Genomic DNA, 19775 nt, shown 5'->3' on the forward strand with positions numbered 1-19775 from the left:
GGTGGCTGGCAGAGGGATGTGCCTCGGGATCAGAGGATGGCTGGCAGTGGGATGTGCCTCGGGATCAGGGGGTGGCTGGCAGAGGGGGATGTGCCTCGGGAGCAGGATCTGCCTCCTCTCAGCATCCTGCACCGAGCGGTTTGGGAAGGCAGGGCTGTCACTGCTCCAGTCCTGACCGCGCAAATGCCATCACATTTCCTTCTGATGCTTGGAACAGGCAGACGGTCGGGCACATTTTCCACTTCTGAAATCCATCGTATTCCTTGGCACAGTTGCTGTTTGTCTGAGGTCCTGGGCTGGCTGGAATCCTCCCATTGCAGATGGCCAGTCCCGTGTTGTATTCGGGGCTCTGACGACACCGTGTAAGCTCACGTAAACCAGCACACACTGCTGTTACTGCCACTACGCACCATACCTTGACAATTAAACCGGGTTATTTATAGAAACAATAGATTGTTTCCCTGTGTCTGAACTAGCTTTTCTCCTAAAGGCTTTGTCCACCGTGTTTTGCTTGAATTTCGTGCTAGAAATGTACATAAAGAGTAATCATACATACAATTTCCATTGATTTGAGTGAGAATTCTACTCCCCTTGAGATATTTTGAATTTCCTAATTTAAGTGAGTAGAGATTTGCCATTTCTGCCTCCTACATTAAAGTTCAGTGAAACATCTTATAAACAGGATGGAAAGGAAACTGCAAAGGTCATGTGCTTATAGGCTTCCCTAAATAGAAATGGATATAAATCATGTTCTTTGGGAATTTTTGTGATTAACTTTCAAGTTGTTAGAAGACAGAACATAGGTGACAATTTTTAAATTTTTTTAAGGACCTGAGTCTCTTATTGTACTGTTAATTCCCACCATTTTCCTTGCAAAAGAAATATTTTAATAGTCTTATGATTATGTTGTCATTTGTTTAGCTTAAGCAACTCAAGAATTATTAAAATGCATTAGGTTATAAATTATGTGGATTACTAGCTCATTTATATTATCTGTCATCAGATAAAACGTAATTAGATCTGTGGATAGAAAGTAGTTAAACAATCTGAGGAGGAAAACACTAGACTCAAAAATGTTTAAGTCATAAACCTCCTTCTGGTGATCTGGAAATGGAAGGAAATGTGGGTTAATTTAGAAGGGATATTTTATAATAGTAAATAAGCTGGCAATTTTCATGTGCACTGGGGTTTGCTTTCTTAAACCTACCGAACAGTTGGCATTACTAAAGCAGGATAAAATAGTTATTTCTAATGAGAACTATTTCTAATAAAAATTCTTACTAAAAATGTGGTTTGGTCTGGCTCTGATGGAACCCTGGGTAAAGGCTTTCACAATGGCTTTTCAATATATAAGGACAGAAGAGTCTTCTCTTTGGGAAGATACAGAAATGACATTACGGTATTTTGGTTATTGGTCAGATGTGAGTGTGAATTAGGGTTTTTGTTTGGGGTTGATGGGTGTTGGTTGGTTGAGTTTTTTTGTTTTTTCTTTTTCAAGTAATTTTTTATTTCTTCTAATGGGTCCTGGTTACAAATAGAGTATCTGGTTGCTGTTTTGGCTCAAATAGAAATGCTGAATGTCAAATTTCAGTGCCAGGTGATAGACTGTGTTAACTGATGACATCCAGTCTGTATAAAACAGTTACCTATTAAAATAATGTTACCTTGTCTTTACCTCTGTGCATTTTCTCATTTCATGATATTACTAATGAATTTTAAAGTAATTTTAACAACAAAACCCCAAAACAACTCTCCTGGCCATGTAATTCCCTGTACCTGTGTCCCAGCACGTTTAATATCAGATCCCCTTTGTCAAACTCCAGCAAGCAGCTCTCAGCAGCCTGTGGATCTTGGCCTTTCAGGTGGGGAAGTGGGAGAACAACTCCCTGAGCCTGAAGTACTCAGTGTGGCCAAGGTACAGCTCCTTCGCAGACAGTGACCCCGACGACAACCACCTGAGCATTGTCACCCTGGAGGAGGCTCCCTTTGTCATTGTTGAGGATGTGGATCCTCTGATGGAAAGCTGCCAAAAAAACACCGTGCCATGCCGGAAATTTGTCAAACTTAAGTGAGTAAATACACAGCATTCCCTTTTTATCCTGACTGCAAAATATAGTCCTCTATTTTCTCATTAATTTCCTTCCTTCCCTTCCTTCCCTTCCTTCCCTTCCTCCCTTTTCCCACCTGGTATGCTCTTTGCATATCCTCCTTTTTAAAAAGTTGAAAGGTTCTGGTTATACACGTGTAAGTCACATTGAATTATTAACAAGATAGTGAATTTACAGAAATTCAAAGTCAAGGAGAATTAGCCCTTTTCAGTCACATGGAAGAAGATTGCGTTCCGAAATGGAACTATTTTAATGAGTCCTCTTTGAATTGTTTCCAGTTATGTTGAGATACGCCTGCCTTCATTAGTCTGTAACAATTTGAAAATGCCTCCTAATGAAAATGTAAGTTTATGCTGAAATTTGCTATAGAAAAACCACTCCAGCATAAAAGACCACTGTGACTTACCATCAAGAGAAAAGTCCCCTTCTTTCAGGGCTCCATAACTTTGGAGCAGTTATTAGAAATCAGTGGAAAAGTTTTCACTGCACTGTCAGTTTCACACCACTGTCAGTGGTGTTTCACCTTCTCTGTGCTTTGATCTGTGTATTTATGAGCTGAATATAACAGGATTTTTACTGAGCAGGTGTTAGGGAATATGATGCACGTTTCTGAAGATATCCAGAGACTGCTAAATGGTTGTGTACATGCTTCCTGAAGTCCAGAGAAATCTATTTTTTTACATAACTGTATTTAGTGAAGTTCTAAACTAGTTTTATTTTAATTTTTAATTCTTCCAAAGGCTCTAAGATATTGCCTTGCCTTCTGAAGATGCTTATACTGAAAGGTTCTAGAGGTCACAAAATGAACATTTCAGAAAAAAAGATAAGAGAAAACTTGCATCCTTGCACTTAAAGGCGGCCTGAAATCCACCTCCAAGTGCAGGGAAAGGTACAGTTTAAGAAGATGCATCCATTTCCAGCACGGTGGACTGCTGTGCCTTTTTATAGCTTACGTGTTCTTTAATTACTAAATGGCATGTAGTCTGATGTCTTGAGAGTAAAAGTAATAAAAGTTTAATCTAATCCTAAGAGAGATATTAGTAAGAGCAGGCTGCATGGAGCAGTGCAGTGCGTTGGGCTGGATCCTGGAGTAGCAGGATGTCATGTGGGGTAATGTTTTCTCTGTGTCTCACCAAGCAATTCTGTTGTGATTAGGAGGAGCTGCACACACCATGTAACTATAAAAGCATTCTGTGCGTTATTTTTCCCTTGATTCAGAAAAACATGGTCACTCACAAGTATGGCAAAAGGTTGATTCACAGTGTGCTGGATCTTGCTGTTGTGCTGCCTCTCTTTCTCCCAGCAGGAACATTTATGTGTCTTTTCTGTTGACAGCAACAAAACTAATGAGGGAACTAATGTTAAGAAGTGCTGCAAGGGATTCTGCATTGATATCTTGAAGAAGTTGTCTAAAACTGTCAAGTTCACATATGACCTGTACTTGGTGACAAATGGGAAGCACGGCAAAAAAGTCAATAACGTGTGGAATGGAATGATTGGTGAAGTAAGTTCTCTTCTAGATAAAAGAGCTCTTAAGTAAGAACTCAGCGATGTCTGGCTGAGCTCTTTTGGAGGAATGAGGTATCTCTGCTGAGTGACATTGGTGGTGTGTTCTCCCTGTGGATCAGGTGGTGTATCACCGGGCAGTGATGGCTGTGGGCTCTCTCACCATCAATGAGGAGCGCTCGGAAGTCGTTGACTTTTCGGTGCCGTTCGTTGAGACTGGGATCAGTGTCATGGTGTCACGGAGCAACGGCACAGTTTCACCATCTGCTTTTCTAGGTACGAGTCTCCAGCCTATCCAATTAACTTAATTGCATTTCTGTAGAGTTTGGTAGATTTAATTGTTTGTTAAGATATGTAGTACATGAACACATTTCTGCTAAGTTTTGAATTTTACATTAGGAAGTTTGTGCTGTGTTGATGTGCTGATTAATAGGATCATTAGCAAATGGAGACAGTGCTGTTGTTTTCAAATGCTGAAAGTGAAAATCAATGATAGTGATTTCAATGTGAAAAAGAATCCCCTAAAATCTTCAGTTAGGAAAATTACATCCTCAACCCTGCTTCCCTACAAACTAATTTATGCTTGCTTAGCCCATCATAACTTGTTTAAAATCCTTTTAATATTCACAAAACAATTGAAAAAACCCTGGTAGAGTTGAAGAGCAACTTCCTTATCTTTAGATGTAATTTAAGGCTGGTTTGATAACAGTTACCTCTGGCTTCTGAACACCACACTGCTGTTCTGGTGAGCTGAGTGTTTTCTCCATTGATGCAGCTGAACAGTGGAGGTACGGCAAAGAAATGAAAGGCTGAGCAGAGAGGAGGTGGGATATAGCAACAAAGACTGTGGGCTTCTTTCCTTGCATGGTTCTTGTTTCAGTTGTGCATTTTTCCTTTTGTTACTTCCCTCTCCTCTTTTAGTATTTATAGTCTCCTTCACAATTGGGCCTGAACTTACTGAAGCTGAAAAGAGAATGAGCCATGAGGTGGTTCAAAAGTGCCTAGAATGCTGTTATGTTCTTCCTAATGTATTTGAATCCACTATTTTTAAAGATAGCTTGTACAGGAATAGTGACACTAAAATGATTAAGTGGAAAAATAAAAAATCAGTATATTCCAGATATCTCAGGGCACAGTTTAGAATGTTTAAGTCCATTGGGTCAACAGTGAGGCCAGTTCTAAATTGCTAAGTGGAAGTTCTTCACTCCCCCTGAAGTTGCTCATAGACATTGAAGAGCAGATTAGTGGTGTAGTATCAGATACAAGCAGGCAAATAATTGAATTTTCTTACGCAAGAATCATCATTAAAACACAGAGCTTATTTCTCATATCTGTTGCATAAAAGCACATTACAGAGATGATGCAAGTAAATATAACACAGTGAGTAATCAAATAATTTCCCAAAAGTGGTGGTATCTAAGCAGATTTTGTTGGTGTTTGATATGAATGAAAGACTTTAAAGTGAAATTGCAAGAAACTGTACTTGTAATGAAAATACTCAGAGAGTATCTTTTCATTTCTTTGAGTCATTGAGTTGTAAAGCTCATTTTTTAAATTGCAGTTGCAGCATGTTGAAATGACCATTGGAAATAAGTATTGGGGTGTTTTCTAAAGGGCAAGTGCAGCTGATTTTTTACTTATTTCTTAAAACCTGTTTACAGCTACCGTCAAAAGAGAAGCTGCTTTTGCATTTTTCACAAGCAACAGAGTTACTACATTTCTAAAATGAATTTAATGTTATTGGTTTAGTTGGAGGTGCATATAATACAAAAGAAACAAAAATAACCCCTTCTCATAAAGCTCTCTAAAATAGCTTTACTTTTGAAGAAATCTGATTTACTGCACCAATAAATCAAGTCTGTGCTCTCAGAAGTATGCTGTTTTTTTCAGGCGTACATGAAGCTGCCAGTTTGCTGGAATTGACTGTGTATTTTGATGAGGTGTGCGTAGTAGTAAAATGTTTTGCCTTGCAAAATACTATCAGGCAGATAACTGAATTTATTCACAGACTGATTTTGTTTCAATTAAATGAATGTCTGAGAATAGAGTCGTCTTATGTAATTCCTTTAGAAGGTTTATAAAAAATCTGTCAAATACAATATAATTTTTAAAGAATAGCACTTGATTAGCGTTCCTGAAATATCTGTGTTTGTGAATTGTTTCTATGAATGTGGACAAGTACAGGATTTTTCGTGACCAGATTCTTCCAGTCAGTTGTTGTGTCCAATAGATCTGAGTAACTGATGGGCTGTGACAGCCTCTTCCTCGTTATCTGCTGTGTTCTGATTCTGATGTGCCTCCTTCAAATGTGAATTTTATCCACATTAAAACATTTTCACATTGTACTAGAAATCATATATACTAGATCTACAAATATATTTTTTAATGATTCTGTGGAATTTTGGTTCAACTTCATTTAAACAACCAAATAAAAAAGGGAAACCTCAGATCTCCATTTCTTTATTTTTCAAAGGGAGAGTTCATAGGTGAGGTCAGTTTTCTTTTCTGGAGGCATTGATGGAACAGAAAATCTATGGCTCTCTTTATTTAATGTATTCCTTAAGTATTGGTTTTGGTGGTGGGAGGTAAGACTCAAAGACATCTTTTTCCTTGCTTGATATTCTCTGTTGTCAGTCATTTGAAATGTACACTGACAAGTCATATATTAGTATTTTTCTGCCATATTATAGCTTTGCTGAAAATTGCTTTAAAACCTGCTGCTTGCCTGAGGGAAGTTGCCTTTCTGTCCTTTGAGAATCAAAGCACAGAGCTGAACGTGTAATTGGATCTCTGATATGACAGGAAGATCGACTTTGTTATTCAGTTGATTTTGTACTTGTTCAATCTTACTGCTTGCTATTCCAAATAGCTTTTTGTTTTCCTATTGCTTCCATTAATTCTCCACCTCATTACCAGACTCCTTAAATTATTAAAGAGAATTCTGCTTAAACTCCTGTTTATAGCTCACTTTTGTACATTGGCTTGTTTTGCCCTCTGCCTTATTTCGATTTTCACAAATTACCATTGGTGTTTCTACACTGTTGCTTTTGATAAGGGTTTTATCAGCCTTGCTTTCTTCTGTGAGAATGCTGTCAAAATTTTGTGGTAGTTCTACATGAATTCCAATTTAATCCAGTTAATAACTGAATTCAGAAAATATTTTTTAGACTGTATTTGGCTACAAAATGTCCTTTCCCTGGCTGCATCTACATAGATCTTTCTCCACCTTTTACAAATTCTGGTATTTTCCTAACTTTTCATTCTCTCCCAAAAAAATAATTATAGTACTTGAAAGAACTTCCTACCCTGTCTTAAAAATAAAATAATTAATTGAAAAAATACTGCCCCTTTGCAGGAGGAAAGCAGTTTGGTTTAAAATGTCCCTGCTTTGCCTTTTTGGTTACCATCCAAAATCACCAGTGGGGATATTTTTTATTTGGTCTTGTCTTAGTTCCAAATTTCTGAAGAAATCATAGGAAAGACAAAAGATGTCATGAGTTTTCTATGCTTGGGCACAAATTATTACATTTCATTCTGTTCTGGGTGAACCATCTGAGTTTGGGGAAGGCTCAGATTGGGCTGTTGGGCTTAGCACACCTCAGCTCTCACTCAGTCCTTTCCTGCAACGAGGGAAGAAATTTCAGTGACTTTAATCTTAAATTCAACGGATGAAAAAGCTACAAGAGAGGAACTTCTTGGGCTTTTAAAAACAGGCAAGGCATTTGAACACACTAAGTTTTTGTAGTTCCAAGTGTGTCTTGATTCTGTCCCAATTAGAAATAGTATACTAAGATTTGTTTTCTCACACTTCAGAGCTCGCTCACACTTGCTTTATTTGCACAAGTTATACTGTAAAGTGCCCCAAATAAGTTGGCCTGATAAGGAGATGTTACTTTGCCATGCTAATCTTAGAGATATCCTTGTACCATGGCAGCTACCACAGGGACTCCTGAAATGACAGAGAATCTGCGGTTGGGGAAGATGATATTTGATATTGATATATGTTGGTGCTTAGTCTGGTATTTGAAACTGATTTTAGTTTTATTCTCCAACCTACTTCTTTTACTTAATTATGGTTCTTCTGTCTTTCAAACTGACATTCAATTTTCCATAAACCCTTTTGATTTCAGTAATTTGCTCCCAGATGAGAATGAGACACTCAAAAGGATGTGTTTACAATTGATAAATACATCATCTTCATTGCAGGTAGATGAAAGTAAACATAGAGAGAAAAGAATCCTGAAACAAAAGCATTTAGTTTGAATGCAAGTATTTATCTTTCCTCCTCTGACACTTTTTGTTGGATAGAAAACAAGACGTCTGCTTCACTGAATTACCAAATATATTAAACATATGCTTAATTGCTTTTGCTTTGCAGAAATGCAGTCATAGTGGTTGGACCATTCTGTTGATAAATTTGTATAGCAGAGGATGAATAGGCACAGCAGCCTGATTGTGGACTGAATAAGCAGCGAGTCAAACCAATTATGTGCCACTCAGTGTCAAAGAAAAGTGTGCAGCCTTTTGTTTTGAATTGCAACTTACATTTAAGCTTTTGACTTTATGGGTTTTGTCTATATATACTAACAGCAGTTCATTATATATTGCTCCTTAGTTATTTGCTTGCATTTTTGTTGGAAAAAGGTAATGTGGAGGAAGCTGCTGGGCTTGCCTAGGCGAGGACATTAGAATTCTTGTGCTGTGACTGGTTTAATGAACTGTATTTCTGTTTCTCCTGTCTGTTTTGCTGCAGAGCCTTTTAGTGCTTCAGTCTGGGTGATGATGTTTGTGATGCTTCTCATCGTGTCCGCCATGGCTGTCTTTATATTTGAGTACTTTAGTCCTGTGGGATACAACAGGAACTTAGCACAAGGGAGAGGTAAGATTTTCATTTTACACAACCCCATGGCTGTAGAAAAATCATGTGTTTCCCGTCCCTGCCCCTCCATCTTTTCAAATAAACATCACGTAAGAATAAAACAGTGAAATTTCTTATGAAACTGTTTATGTTCTTCATTTAAAGTATGATTTCTCAAAGGCATATATGTTCATGTTTATAATTCCAATTCAATGGAATAAAGACATAGGGAAGGGTAAGTGGTATCAGAGAGTTTTATTCAGGCAGTGTTTGGTTAGTACATGGCATCAGCTGTAAAGTGTCAGCTTAAAAAAGCAGTGAAATATGTTCTGCTCCTGACTATTATGAATTCCTGTCCAGTTCAGAGAAAGTTACCTCAAATCCTGTGGTCTGGTGGACAATTTGAAAAATAGCAGTGTAGTGGTTTGGTAGCTTTGTATAGTTCCTGTAAAAAGTCAGATGAACTCTTAGCCTTGAAATGAGGCCCCTGGCACAAGGGCATCGTTCCTTTCTGTGTAGCATCCTTGGTTATAGAAACTTCATTTTCAAAACAGGCAAGCTCTTTATTAACTCTTTCTCAGTGAAAGCTGCACTTTGACTCAAGGGTGAGGATTCCATGTCTCACTATGCCCTCATCCTCCCATTTCTTAACTGACATTTGAGAGTGCAGCCTTTTTAAAAATTTCTGAATCATTCTTGCCTTGTTTTATAACAAGAGATCTTCCAGCTTGGTGAACACAGTCCTGGGCACTATTAAAAGCAAATGATTTCTTCTAGGTAATGGCTGGCTTTCTCCCTGAAAAAGTGGATTATTGTAATGTTCAGATGATGTTATCATTTTAATAAGATAGTAAATGTGCAACCTCTCTCTGAAGTCAACACTGTGTTAAAAGAGGGGAAATCAAAGGTGAATATAGACACTGGGGATTCAGGGACTTGGCTGTTCTTTTCTGTCCCACCTCATGTCCCTGAATTGTTTATTTAATGTACTTACAGCTACAAAGACGTGTTGTGGCACTAGACCATCCCAGTTTAGCTCTAAAGACTCATCACAAATCCAGCTGCCATTAATTTCAAACCTGGAATAATTTTTAAATAAGAAAATTATTTGTCTTTTCTCATTTCCCTAGGCATCTTTTGCAGGATGAAGCTCTATGGTAATACAATCTCCAGTGGCATAAACAGAACTTTAGATTGCTCCCTTGGCATATAATTTCTGCAACACTGTTGCTCAGAAAAATACATATTATCCTGGTATCAGCTGAGTCCTAAATATGTCTGGAAGGCAGTTTCATAAACCAAAAGTCAGCTCCATTGTGTTTATTTTACTGCACTCTTTTTTTCCTAGTGCTGCTGCTGAATAGGAGCATAATCTAAGATGTAGAGCTTGACTGCATTGTAAATATTCACACTGTACTAGAGAGTATTTCTACTGAAATGAGAACATGCACTAAGTATACCCACTTAGGGTTTTATTATTTTAAGAATCATTGAATTATTATTAAAATAAATTATAGTTAAATTAATAGGCAAATCTATATTTGTAATGTGCATCCCCTTGGATAAAGGGGCAGGGCAGGGGAGGAGGTAAAGTTACAGATTCTGCATCAGAGCTTATTGACTAAATTGCACTTAAACTGAAAAAGGGATAATTATAAGTAGGCCAAATGAGTCACAGTCAGGGGAGGCCTGTTTCTCTCCATTGAGGGTACAGGGAGTCTGGATGATGAGCAATGTGTGATTGCATTGCACTTACCTAGAGCTGGGTGAGAATAAACTGCCCTTGATTCTCACAGGGCTTTACAAATGACGCCTTTGGAGTGGATAATGACATTGCTAATCCAGTTCTGGCCCTGTGTGAGCCTGGGGGCAGCGTGCTGGCCACTTCCATCTTGGGATGAATTAAAAGATGACTGAAAATAGAAATAACAGAAATTACAGAATGGATTAGCTGGTACAGAATTTTACCTGTAATGTCAACACATTTGGAGCCACAGAACTGACTCTGAACATGTGAGGCAGCCAGAGTCTGGCTTGCTCTAAATTCCATGTCTATACAGGTAGCTCCTTTGTGCTGTCTTTCTGATTCATTCTCTGAGTACAAAGGTGCTTAAAAGTAGGTGACACATTCACACACTTTGATCTTAAATATGCTTACATAATGTTCAAAAAGCATGATGTTGGAAGACTGGAGATGATAAAAATAATTTGGGTAAGAAAAGTACTAGAATTGAGTCATTAAGACTTAAACCTCCAGTTTTCCATTTCACATGTCAGACTGACAGGGCAGTACTGTGGCACATTTCTTCCTGCAGGAGACATACCAGTCTGCTTCTCCTCCAAACCTATCCTTTCCATTTTCATTTCAAAAATTTTGAACTATATGCTACTTAGAAAAATGTTGAATTATGTTTTAAAAATGTGGAAATTGTTGTCATTGCAATGGAGGGTACCTATGCTAAATCCTGTGATTATGTTGGGAGTACAGTGAATATGTACTGAAATACTTTCTAACCATGTCTCTGGGACTCATGGGTTGTCCCTGCAGGGTATACTGGCAAGGTTTAATTTAACTGCAGCTAAACTAACTGCTCTTTGCAATTGCAGATCCCCATGGACCATCCTTTACCATTGGAAAGGCAGTGTGGTTACTGTGGGGCTTGGTCTTCAACAACTCTGTGCCTGTGCAAAACCCCAAGGGGACGACGAGTAAAATCATGGTGTCTGTCTGGGCTTTCTTTGCTGTCATTTTCCTGGCCAGTTATACTGCCAACTTAGCTGCCTTTATGATTCAAGAGGAATTTGTTGACCAAGTGACTGGACTGAGTGATAAAAAGGTAGGTCTTCAGCTCAAAAGAGGTCAGTGTCCATTCTCCATAATCCTTCTAGAAATTTGTACTTCATGTTAAAAACTGTGAGCAAGATAATGAGCTAAAACTGGGTAATTTCCTTCTGAGTGCAAGTGCAAACCTTTACTAACAAACCTAAGACCCAAAGCATAAAATATGAGTCTGTTTTCAAAATCTCTGAGTTGCCTGTTCCAAAGTGGCTGCATTAACTGAAAATTACCTTTAGTTTGTGATAGAAATCAATTACTGTTTGGCTAAAAAGAATGCCTTACCAATATAAAAAGCTTGAAAAATTGTGTTGGATATTAGTAATATATTAATAGAAAAAAAGTCCATTTGCAAAATTATTGTGATGGATATGCACAAGATACTTGAAGGGTATGCTTTTGTCAAGTCTATGCCCAGTTGTTTGAAAATGAAACTAAATATTGACATTCAGAAGAAATATTTAAATGCAGTATAGCCCAGGGGACAACAAGGGGTTTTTTCAAAGGACAGAAAATAAAGGAAATCATTATTAAAAAAAAAAAAAAAAAAAACCAAACCAAAAAGGCAACATCTCAGTCTTGTCTGGTTTTTTGTTTTAACTGCTTTTTATGACCAGCCTTTGATTGATTGTCTGGTATATCAAAGCAAGCATGGCTAGAGGAAAGATAAAAAGAAACAAAAAATGATAATAATTTTGTTTTCATTAAATTGTGTCACACAACCTTTGAAAGAGCATGAAGATTGTTAAATATACCTGTATTTTAAGATAATATTCTTAGAAGAGACAGATAAATGGCATTCTCTCTTGGGGATAAATGAAAGGAGATTTGAGAAACATCTTTCTCCCGTTTGTGAGAAAGAACAGAGCATTTTCCAGGGCCTCTGGGTTTTGGCAGGATTTGCCTTGCACCTGGGACAGCAGTGGGGCTCAGGTCTGACAGTGCACCCTCACCTTCCCCTCCTTGCTGGCTCTTTGCCACGGGGCTGGGAAATGTCAGCACTCATTCTGTAGCTTTTGGCTAATAACTTCCTTAGTTTTGTCATTTTTCTATTCTGACTGCTAAGTAGGCTTTTATTTCCACAAAAAGCAAAATAAAAATAGAAAAATACTTGAATCAGAAAATACCATCTGTTCTTGTGTGGTCTGCTGATCATTTATTTGATCTGCCACCTTTGTTTCTATTTTTCAGTTCTTCAAACTTTGCCTGTAGCACATGGAGATAAGTCAGGGGAGCCATGCCTTTTCTGATTAAATTAAACAAGTTAGAAGTCCAGAAAAGCGATGGACTATTTCAGAATATTCTTATTGTCATACATAGGTTTTGCCTCCTCCACAATACTGAGGTTTCTTGGATTTTAAAAAATCAAATAACTGGGGACAATTTATGGGAATGTAATCTGACTGATGTTCAATTATTTTTCTCCTCTCTTTGCCATGTTGCTACAATGCTGTTAATAGGAGAACAGATCAGGAATTTACAGGATTTTACTGTTCAGTAGAGAACTCTGACCCTTGCAGGAAGCAAAGCAGTTGCAGGCAAGGGCCAAAAATGTGGGTGTAATCAATTTTGAATAACTAATACCTAAAAGTTCACTAATTTATTTTAAAAAAATTTAAAAAACCCAAAACCCACTTCTGGGCTGGTAAATCAGTTTGTTCTTCTTCTCTCCCACTTTTTCCACTGCCACATCTGAAGAGTCAAGCTCTTCTGTCAGTGCTGTACTGCCAATGCAGTAAAGTATTCCCAGTTAGAGATACTGGGGTTTCCACATGTGATTGACTGCTCTCTCTGAGCAGCCATCCCTGACCCTCAGCATTCAATATTGTCCCATTCAGGAAATGTGTTGCACTGTATGAGCTGGTTCACCAGGTTTGCTGACACATGATGATAATGTGTTATTTACCCCTTGGTGCTTTAAGACCTCTTTATAGTTTCCTTGTCCTTTGAAATGTTGCTAATGAATTTCTGAATGCCATGTCCTCGGAGTGTCAGCCAGAAATACATGGCACAGCATGTACTGGAGTTAGGAAGGGTGGGTGTTCATAAACTCAAATGATTCAGCAAATGAGAGGAAAATTATATTTTGACATTCTTGTATATGTAATAGGTGTTTAAAAGCTTTGTCTTCATAAAAAGGTACAGAAAATGAGTCCAAAGTATCCAGCAAAGCCGACATTGTTGGCCTTTGTTACTTTTGAGACCATTTGTGCCTATTTCATGCAATGAAAGAGGGAAATATTTGCTAAAGGAGGGTAGGTAGCAGTGCACAGAATTGTCTTGCAAAGTGTTAATCTGCTGGGATTCTGCCACACTTAAGAATTACCTCACGTACACATGGTCCAAGAGCTTCTCATCAACCTTAACAGGAAACCTTAATGATGCCACTTACAGGTTCCTTATTTTTGCAAGATTCACAGTATTCTTGTAGCCTTGGCTTCCTGTTCCTGTGCCCTAGGATGGCACAGGTTGTGCTGTGACTGTGACGTGTCTGTGTGACAGCAGAGCAGCAGAGAGCTAAAGGCAGCGTGGCTGGTAGGCAGCGAGGGAGAGCCTCTGACCCCAGCCCCTCTCACCACTGTCCAATATCAAACCCTTCCCGTGCTTCCTGAGGGTGGGCAGGCACAGCTACTGCTGCATTGCAGTAACTGATGATTATAACAACAGCCTTGGAATGATGAAGGACTGATGGCTGTATCTTTGTAGGATCAGAAGTCAGAATGTCAGGTTCCCATCTGGTAAAAGAAGAAAGGAAAGTGTTCAAATATGGGTGTTCTTCTGTCACTTCAAACGAGTTGTAATTCCTGCTATCAGCAGGAGATTATTTACTGTTTTCTACTATATTTGTAATGTTTCCCATGGTTCCTTAAGAAACTCCAGAACAATAACAAACAGCTGCTCTCAACACCAGCCTTTTAAGGCAAGCAAGTAAATCTTTAAATGAAGTCAATATTTAATGTTTCTGAAAGAGCACTTTGCTGACTTAATGGAATTGCCAGTTTTATTGAGGCATATAGAAAAATAAAATAAAAGCAGAAGACTGGAGTTCTGTTGCCATGTGCTACAGCTCTGTCAGGTGGTAGAGCAGGGGGAGACAAGAACGAATTGGTTACTCTTCAGAATAACAGTAGATCTGTCCACAACTATGGCTCAAACAAGGGGCTTGTACATTCAATTCAAGAATTTTGTCCATGATTTAAAAGATTAGCATTTCATGAAATGTCTAGGAAGAAAATGGTTTCCTAGCAGACATGACATATTTTGTTTCTCATCATGGGACTTCAGGGAAAATGAATGCATGTAGGGCCTTGATCTTTTTTTTTTTCCTTGTCTCTTGTCTGCCATGTAGATCTTTGCTGCAGTCACAGACAGTGACTGTCCTGTGTACTTCTCCAGGACATGGCAGTTCACAGAATATAAGTTTAATATAATTGATGAAAACTTTATTCACCTCAGATATGAGTGCAGTGTTAGCAAAAAGATTTAAACCTTTCTTTCTTCTTTACAAGTAGTCTGTGAGCAGGCAGTAGTAGCAGATGATGGTTTCAAAAGATAATCTCCTTGTGGGTATTAAAATTTGTTGGTTGGTGCCAAAAATTCCAGTCTGTAGATGGGGTATGGAACTATTCATCTGCTTTTTAACTCTCTGACTTTTGAATGAACTTGGGCTTTTTATTCATCCCTCTCTTCTGCGAAAATATTTTTGTCTTCCATGAATGTTAAATTTGAACAGATGTGTTAATTTCTACTATTCCTATGAGAGGAAATGCCTCCCAGCATCCTAGATTCATATGAACGTTCTTGAAAAGTGAGACTATTTAAAACCAAACTCCATTTTGAAATTACCAGAATACTCCATCATACTGTCCCTGTTCTCCCAGTTCCCCTGCCATTCCCTCAGTTCACCTGCCATACTAGGAACTGAGCTTGCAGAATGCTTACCACAGCTGAATTTCCAAAAAATTAATTCCAGTGATATAAGGAGCATCAAGTCTTACAGGTCCTGAAATCTACAGTGTTTCTTTAATTATTTTTTCCGGTTCTATTGACTGGCAAATTTAGGAGATACTAGAAGCCATCTCAATACATCAGAGATACATTATCTGTAGATTTAAATAAAGTTGATAGCAAGCTACATTTATATCAGTAGAATCTCTGGACATATATTTAAAAGCAGGGTTTGTTTCAGTGCTGCATAATAAACTCAGAAAGGGAGATAGCAAATTAGACTGAGAACCATGAGTAGTGTACAGTGTAATTTTGGTGCATGGGTCAATTACTATGTGTAAAAGTAGTAGCAAAGTTATAATTTAAACAGTAAAGCTGTGAAAAGGGAAAATGAGGAAAGTAAGACATCTGTTAGCTAAACAAATAGAGAAAAATAGAGTTCATTCCTTTATGCTTTGTCAAAATATGCTTAATTAAAATGGAGCATTTAATTGTAGTTCTGTAACAAGAAAATGGTGTTGCAGCAGTAATTTCACAGTCAAGGTTTGATGGAATTGAAAATACTCCCAGTTTTTGTATAAACCCATTTGTATTCTGTTTGCAAACTGGCACTGGGTCTTGGGAATTCTTGATGCTCTGAGACCAAATGTTAAAAAGAAATTTCCTATGGAACCCCAAAGGAATCAGCAGCTGTATAAATATTAGTCATCTCTTGCAGTGCAGGATATATAGATTGCTCTTCTAACTTCAGCAGTAAAAACAGAGTGCATTTTACTGTGGAATTTATGGGTGACTGCTTTTATCAATGCTCAATTCAATTTCCTCATTAGCCAATAGTTCCTCTAATGTGAGTGCCCTTTTGCATTTGTTTCTTAAAGAGACATTTTAATCCTAAAGTGTCCCTTGGGTTTTAAAGGAAGGTATTGAAAAGGCACATAGAAAATCTTCAGGTCTGTTAGCAAAAAGTTTATGTGACATTATTTGAAGGATTGCTAAGTCTGAAACCCGAATGTGCCCGGAGCTATTGCCATTCCTTTGCAGATATCCCCTGGCTGGTTCATCTGTGCTGATGCAATAGTGAGGGTAAAATTGTAGAATAAACCTATATGCCCTCAAGGAAATGGTTTGTAGTTTTAAATGGTAGGGATGAACAGGGACTAGGATTATAGGTGTGGGAACTCCAGAAGCCCTTCTCATGCTGAGCTATGTACTTGCTGAGCCCTTGTGGAAGCTGCAAGAGCTTTTATTCCCCTCCAGTCGTGGTGGAGGAAGGAAACTCCCTCACTGTGTCTCTCCCTGGAAGTGCTTCCTGCCATCCCTGGTACCCTCCAGGACTAGGGAATTGGGCTCCCTGTGGAGTACTGTGGATGATCCTTTTCCCATCTTCCTGATGGGGAATCACAATGTCCCAACTGAGGTGGAAGTGGGAAGTGACTATCAACAAAATACTCTTTTCCTTTGGTTTCAATTTACCAGTGTGTTTGGGTTCCCTAGAGAGATGCTGGCAGGTGAGGATCTGCTCCAGTTTCTGCTGTCTTGCCATAGTGCAAAGCATGGGAGAGAGTCACATATGAGTGGCAAAATGGAGTTGGTTTAACTTGGATGTAGATTACATTCAGTCAGTGTGAAGACAGTTTTTGGTATAATAGACCTGAATTAACCCACAGCATTTGCCTAGAAGGAATTTGAGGCAATTTACACAGCTTCTGTCTTTTTCAATCTGAAATTGCCCTTCGTCACATTTTGAATGCCTGAAACACTTTGCTTTTCCACTTTCTCTCTAGTTTCAAAGGCCACATGATTATTCACCTCCTTTTCGGTTTGGAACTGTCCCAAATGGAAGCACTGAGAGGAATATCCGAAACAACTACCCTGATATGCACCTTTACATGACCAAGTTTAACCAGAAAGGAGTCGAAGATGCCTTGGTCAGCTTGAAAACTGGGTGAGCTTTTTCCCATGGTTTTTAAAGAATGCTGTAAAGCTTTCAGAAACAGAGAACTATTGATCTGTACTTACTGTGATACTGAGTCGACTGATGTCAGGCTGACGTGTGGTACATTGCTCTTTTTTTTTTTTTTCCAACGGCACTCTACAGTTATCAAAAAAGAAAATGATTGACTGTGGTTTCTATGGTTATTTTAAAATTACAATGTAGCTTCAATGTCCTATGAGAAATAGTTTCAAAGGGCAGAATTAATGTTTCTTAAATTTGAAGACAGTACAGTCTCTTGTTACATTTCCAGTGCTGCCTAATCCTGCTTCTGACAATCTTGGTAAATATTCTGGCAAATAGTATTGTCCTTCTTTCTTAAGATCTCAGACTTAGACTTGAGTGCCATCCATCCTTTTCTCTCTGAAGTAGCCCATTCTGCCTGCTTGGGCAAAGAGAAATTTTCATTCTTAATCCTCCAAAGGTATGAAAGCGACTCATTGCTCATACCATTATTCATCTGGGTGACAGGAATGTGCTAACTCTAGTAATATTTTCTAAACACTTAGGCTTGATAGTAACATGATTATATTTGTTAATAATACAATAATAATAATTTATCAATATAGGCTTTTTATGTTTTGTTTTGAAGGGAGAAATTACCTTAGTGGATTTAAGTATATGTACTCCAGGGGCTGTTTCAAGGAACATCTCTCCTGCTATTATTTAGGGTGAACACAGGACACGTTTCTTCCTATACTAAAATACCCTGTTGCTTTTGGTCCTTTTTGGGGAACTGCTTATCCTTCTCCCAAACCTGTATGGGAATGTAATGTATTACTTAAGCAAAACACTTTGAAATCCCAAAGTCTTTCCTTAGAGTGAAGATTCCCTTCTTTAAAAAGTTATCCTTCCAGCTGTTTCCTTCTCTTCTCTCTCGTGTCTGCTGTCTGGACTCTCTCTGCCCTCATTTCTCCAGGGATTCTCAGCTGGAACTTCCCAGGCCTGGTTTGCCCCATCCCAGGACAGATTGTGTGAGATCAGCCTTACCCAGAGGCTTCCAAACTGGAGCTCCCGCTCTGACCAAGCCTGTGCAAGTTACATTTTGTGGGTGACAGCTGCATTTTGCATTAGAGATAGGCAGCTGAAGCCTACCGTTCCTGCTGGGAATTTTTGAAGAAGGACTTGTCCTAATTTCAGGCATTGTAGGGCCTGTTCTATTGGATGGACAGTTTATTTAGGGGATGTATACTGCTTGTACTTTTCACCAACTATTTGTGCTACTGAAAGCCCTGAAAAACTGCTGTTAGCTTGAAAATCAGGCCACTTGTCAGATACTTAAGTGTGAAAATGGGGGGGGCAACCTGACTGCAGGGTTGTTCAGGATGTTCACTAAAACTCAGGCTGGCTGCTCCTGGGCAAGCTGATGATCCTCCTCAAAAGCTTTACTCCTCTTGACAGCATAAACGATCCATTTTTTACAGATTTCTTTTCCCCTGCTGAAGTTTCTTTCCTGTTCTAAGTGATCTCTCTGTGTGGACACCCCCAGGTGTCTACCTTGCTCCCCTTGACTGATATTTCTGTAGCAGATGGTACAAATAAGCTTCTGGGTCAATACAAGTAACTGCTACCTACAGCTGTGCTCCTTGGAATTTTGTCTGGTGGCACCTGCAGAAGGATTGAACAGCAGGGTGTCAGCTGCTTTCAGACTCAAATTCTTCAAAAACAATTTTTCATTTTTTCTGCCAAATTTTCTGTTCTTCAGCATACAGAACTGTTTCTTCTTCCTCTCCCCCTCATGAATTCATTGACTAAATTCTTTCTCTCTTCCATGTAAAATGTATCCTTTAATCTTTAACTAGACTTGATGAAGTTTTCCTTCCCTCCCTGATTCACTTGATTCCATGATATTTAGTGCATCTGGTCCCATGGAGTCTATGTTTCTGTGGCTCTTTTGAGGATGACTCATCTCTTATTCCTCAAACTGCTTCTGCTTCCAGAAACATACATAATTTCCATTTTCCTCTTGTGTGTGTGTTTTGTTCACCTTATTACAGCTAATTTGTCTCTTTTCATCTTTATCTCTTTCCAAAACTATTCCTGTACTTTTATCTTTTCTTCTTTTTCATTCTCATCCTTGGGGATACAAGAAGCAACTTTCTTTATGCATGGTAAGGCTTGCTACTTTTCCACAGCTTTTTGAAAATGAACTATCTGATAATTTTAGTCATCTATAGACTGAGAAGGACTTGGAAGGAATGTTTGGTTGATAACTGCTGCTGTGAGTTAAAATAACTATTAACTGTGTTATCCCTGGAGAGTGTTTGTATAACCTGTATTTCCAATCTCAATTTGAAAACTACTTTTGCTTAATTGAGGACATGAGGTTTAGTCCCTTTTAATTACTTTTGTATAGTGTTTGATTCTAATTTTAAGGTGGAGCAAAAAATACGAGCAATGAAGCAATGCTTAATGACTGAATAATGCCACACATGTGGCCCTTGTGATCTAAATAGAATGAAATGATAAAGTAGCATCTTGTCACAGTTCAGTCTGATTTTGCTGTATCTCAAACAAAGTCTTTTG

At 38.4% G+C, this 19775-nt stretch overlaps 1 protein-coding gene across 3 annotated transcripts in view; it reads left to right on the forward strand.

Annotated features, from left to right (window-relative positions):
- The window catches only part of GRIN2A (glutamate ionotropic receptor NMDA type subunit 2A), a 168294-nt gene that overhangs the window by 111154 nt on the left and 37365 nt on the right, over nucleotides 1-19775 (forward strand). For all 3 annotated transcript variants that reach the window (XM_042037005.1, XM_042037006.1, XM_042037004.1), the window contains 6 exons: nucleotides 1863-2068; nucleotides 3444-3612; nucleotides 3737-3890; nucleotides 8368-8493; nucleotides 11080-11309; nucleotides 17041-17201. In XM_042037005.1, the coding sequence (XP_041892939.1) occupies nucleotides 1863-2068; nucleotides 3444-3612; nucleotides 3737-3890; nucleotides 8368-8493; nucleotides 11080-11309; nucleotides 17041-17201 (1046 nt within the window). The remainder of the gene's footprint in view (nucleotides 1-1862; nucleotides 2069-3443; nucleotides 3613-3736; nucleotides 3891-8367; nucleotides 8494-11079; nucleotides 11310-17040; nucleotides 17202-19775) is intronic.

Source organism: Corvus kubaryi, unplaced genomic scaffold (assembly GCF_017639235.1).
Source record: "Corvus kubaryi isolate FWS band 111438036 unplaced genomic scaffold, C.kubaryi_AGA036_p1.0 37387, whole genome shotgun sequence".
Taxonomy (NCBI): domain Eukaryota; kingdom Metazoa; phylum Chordata; class Aves; order Passeriformes; family Corvidae; genus Corvus; species Corvus kubaryi.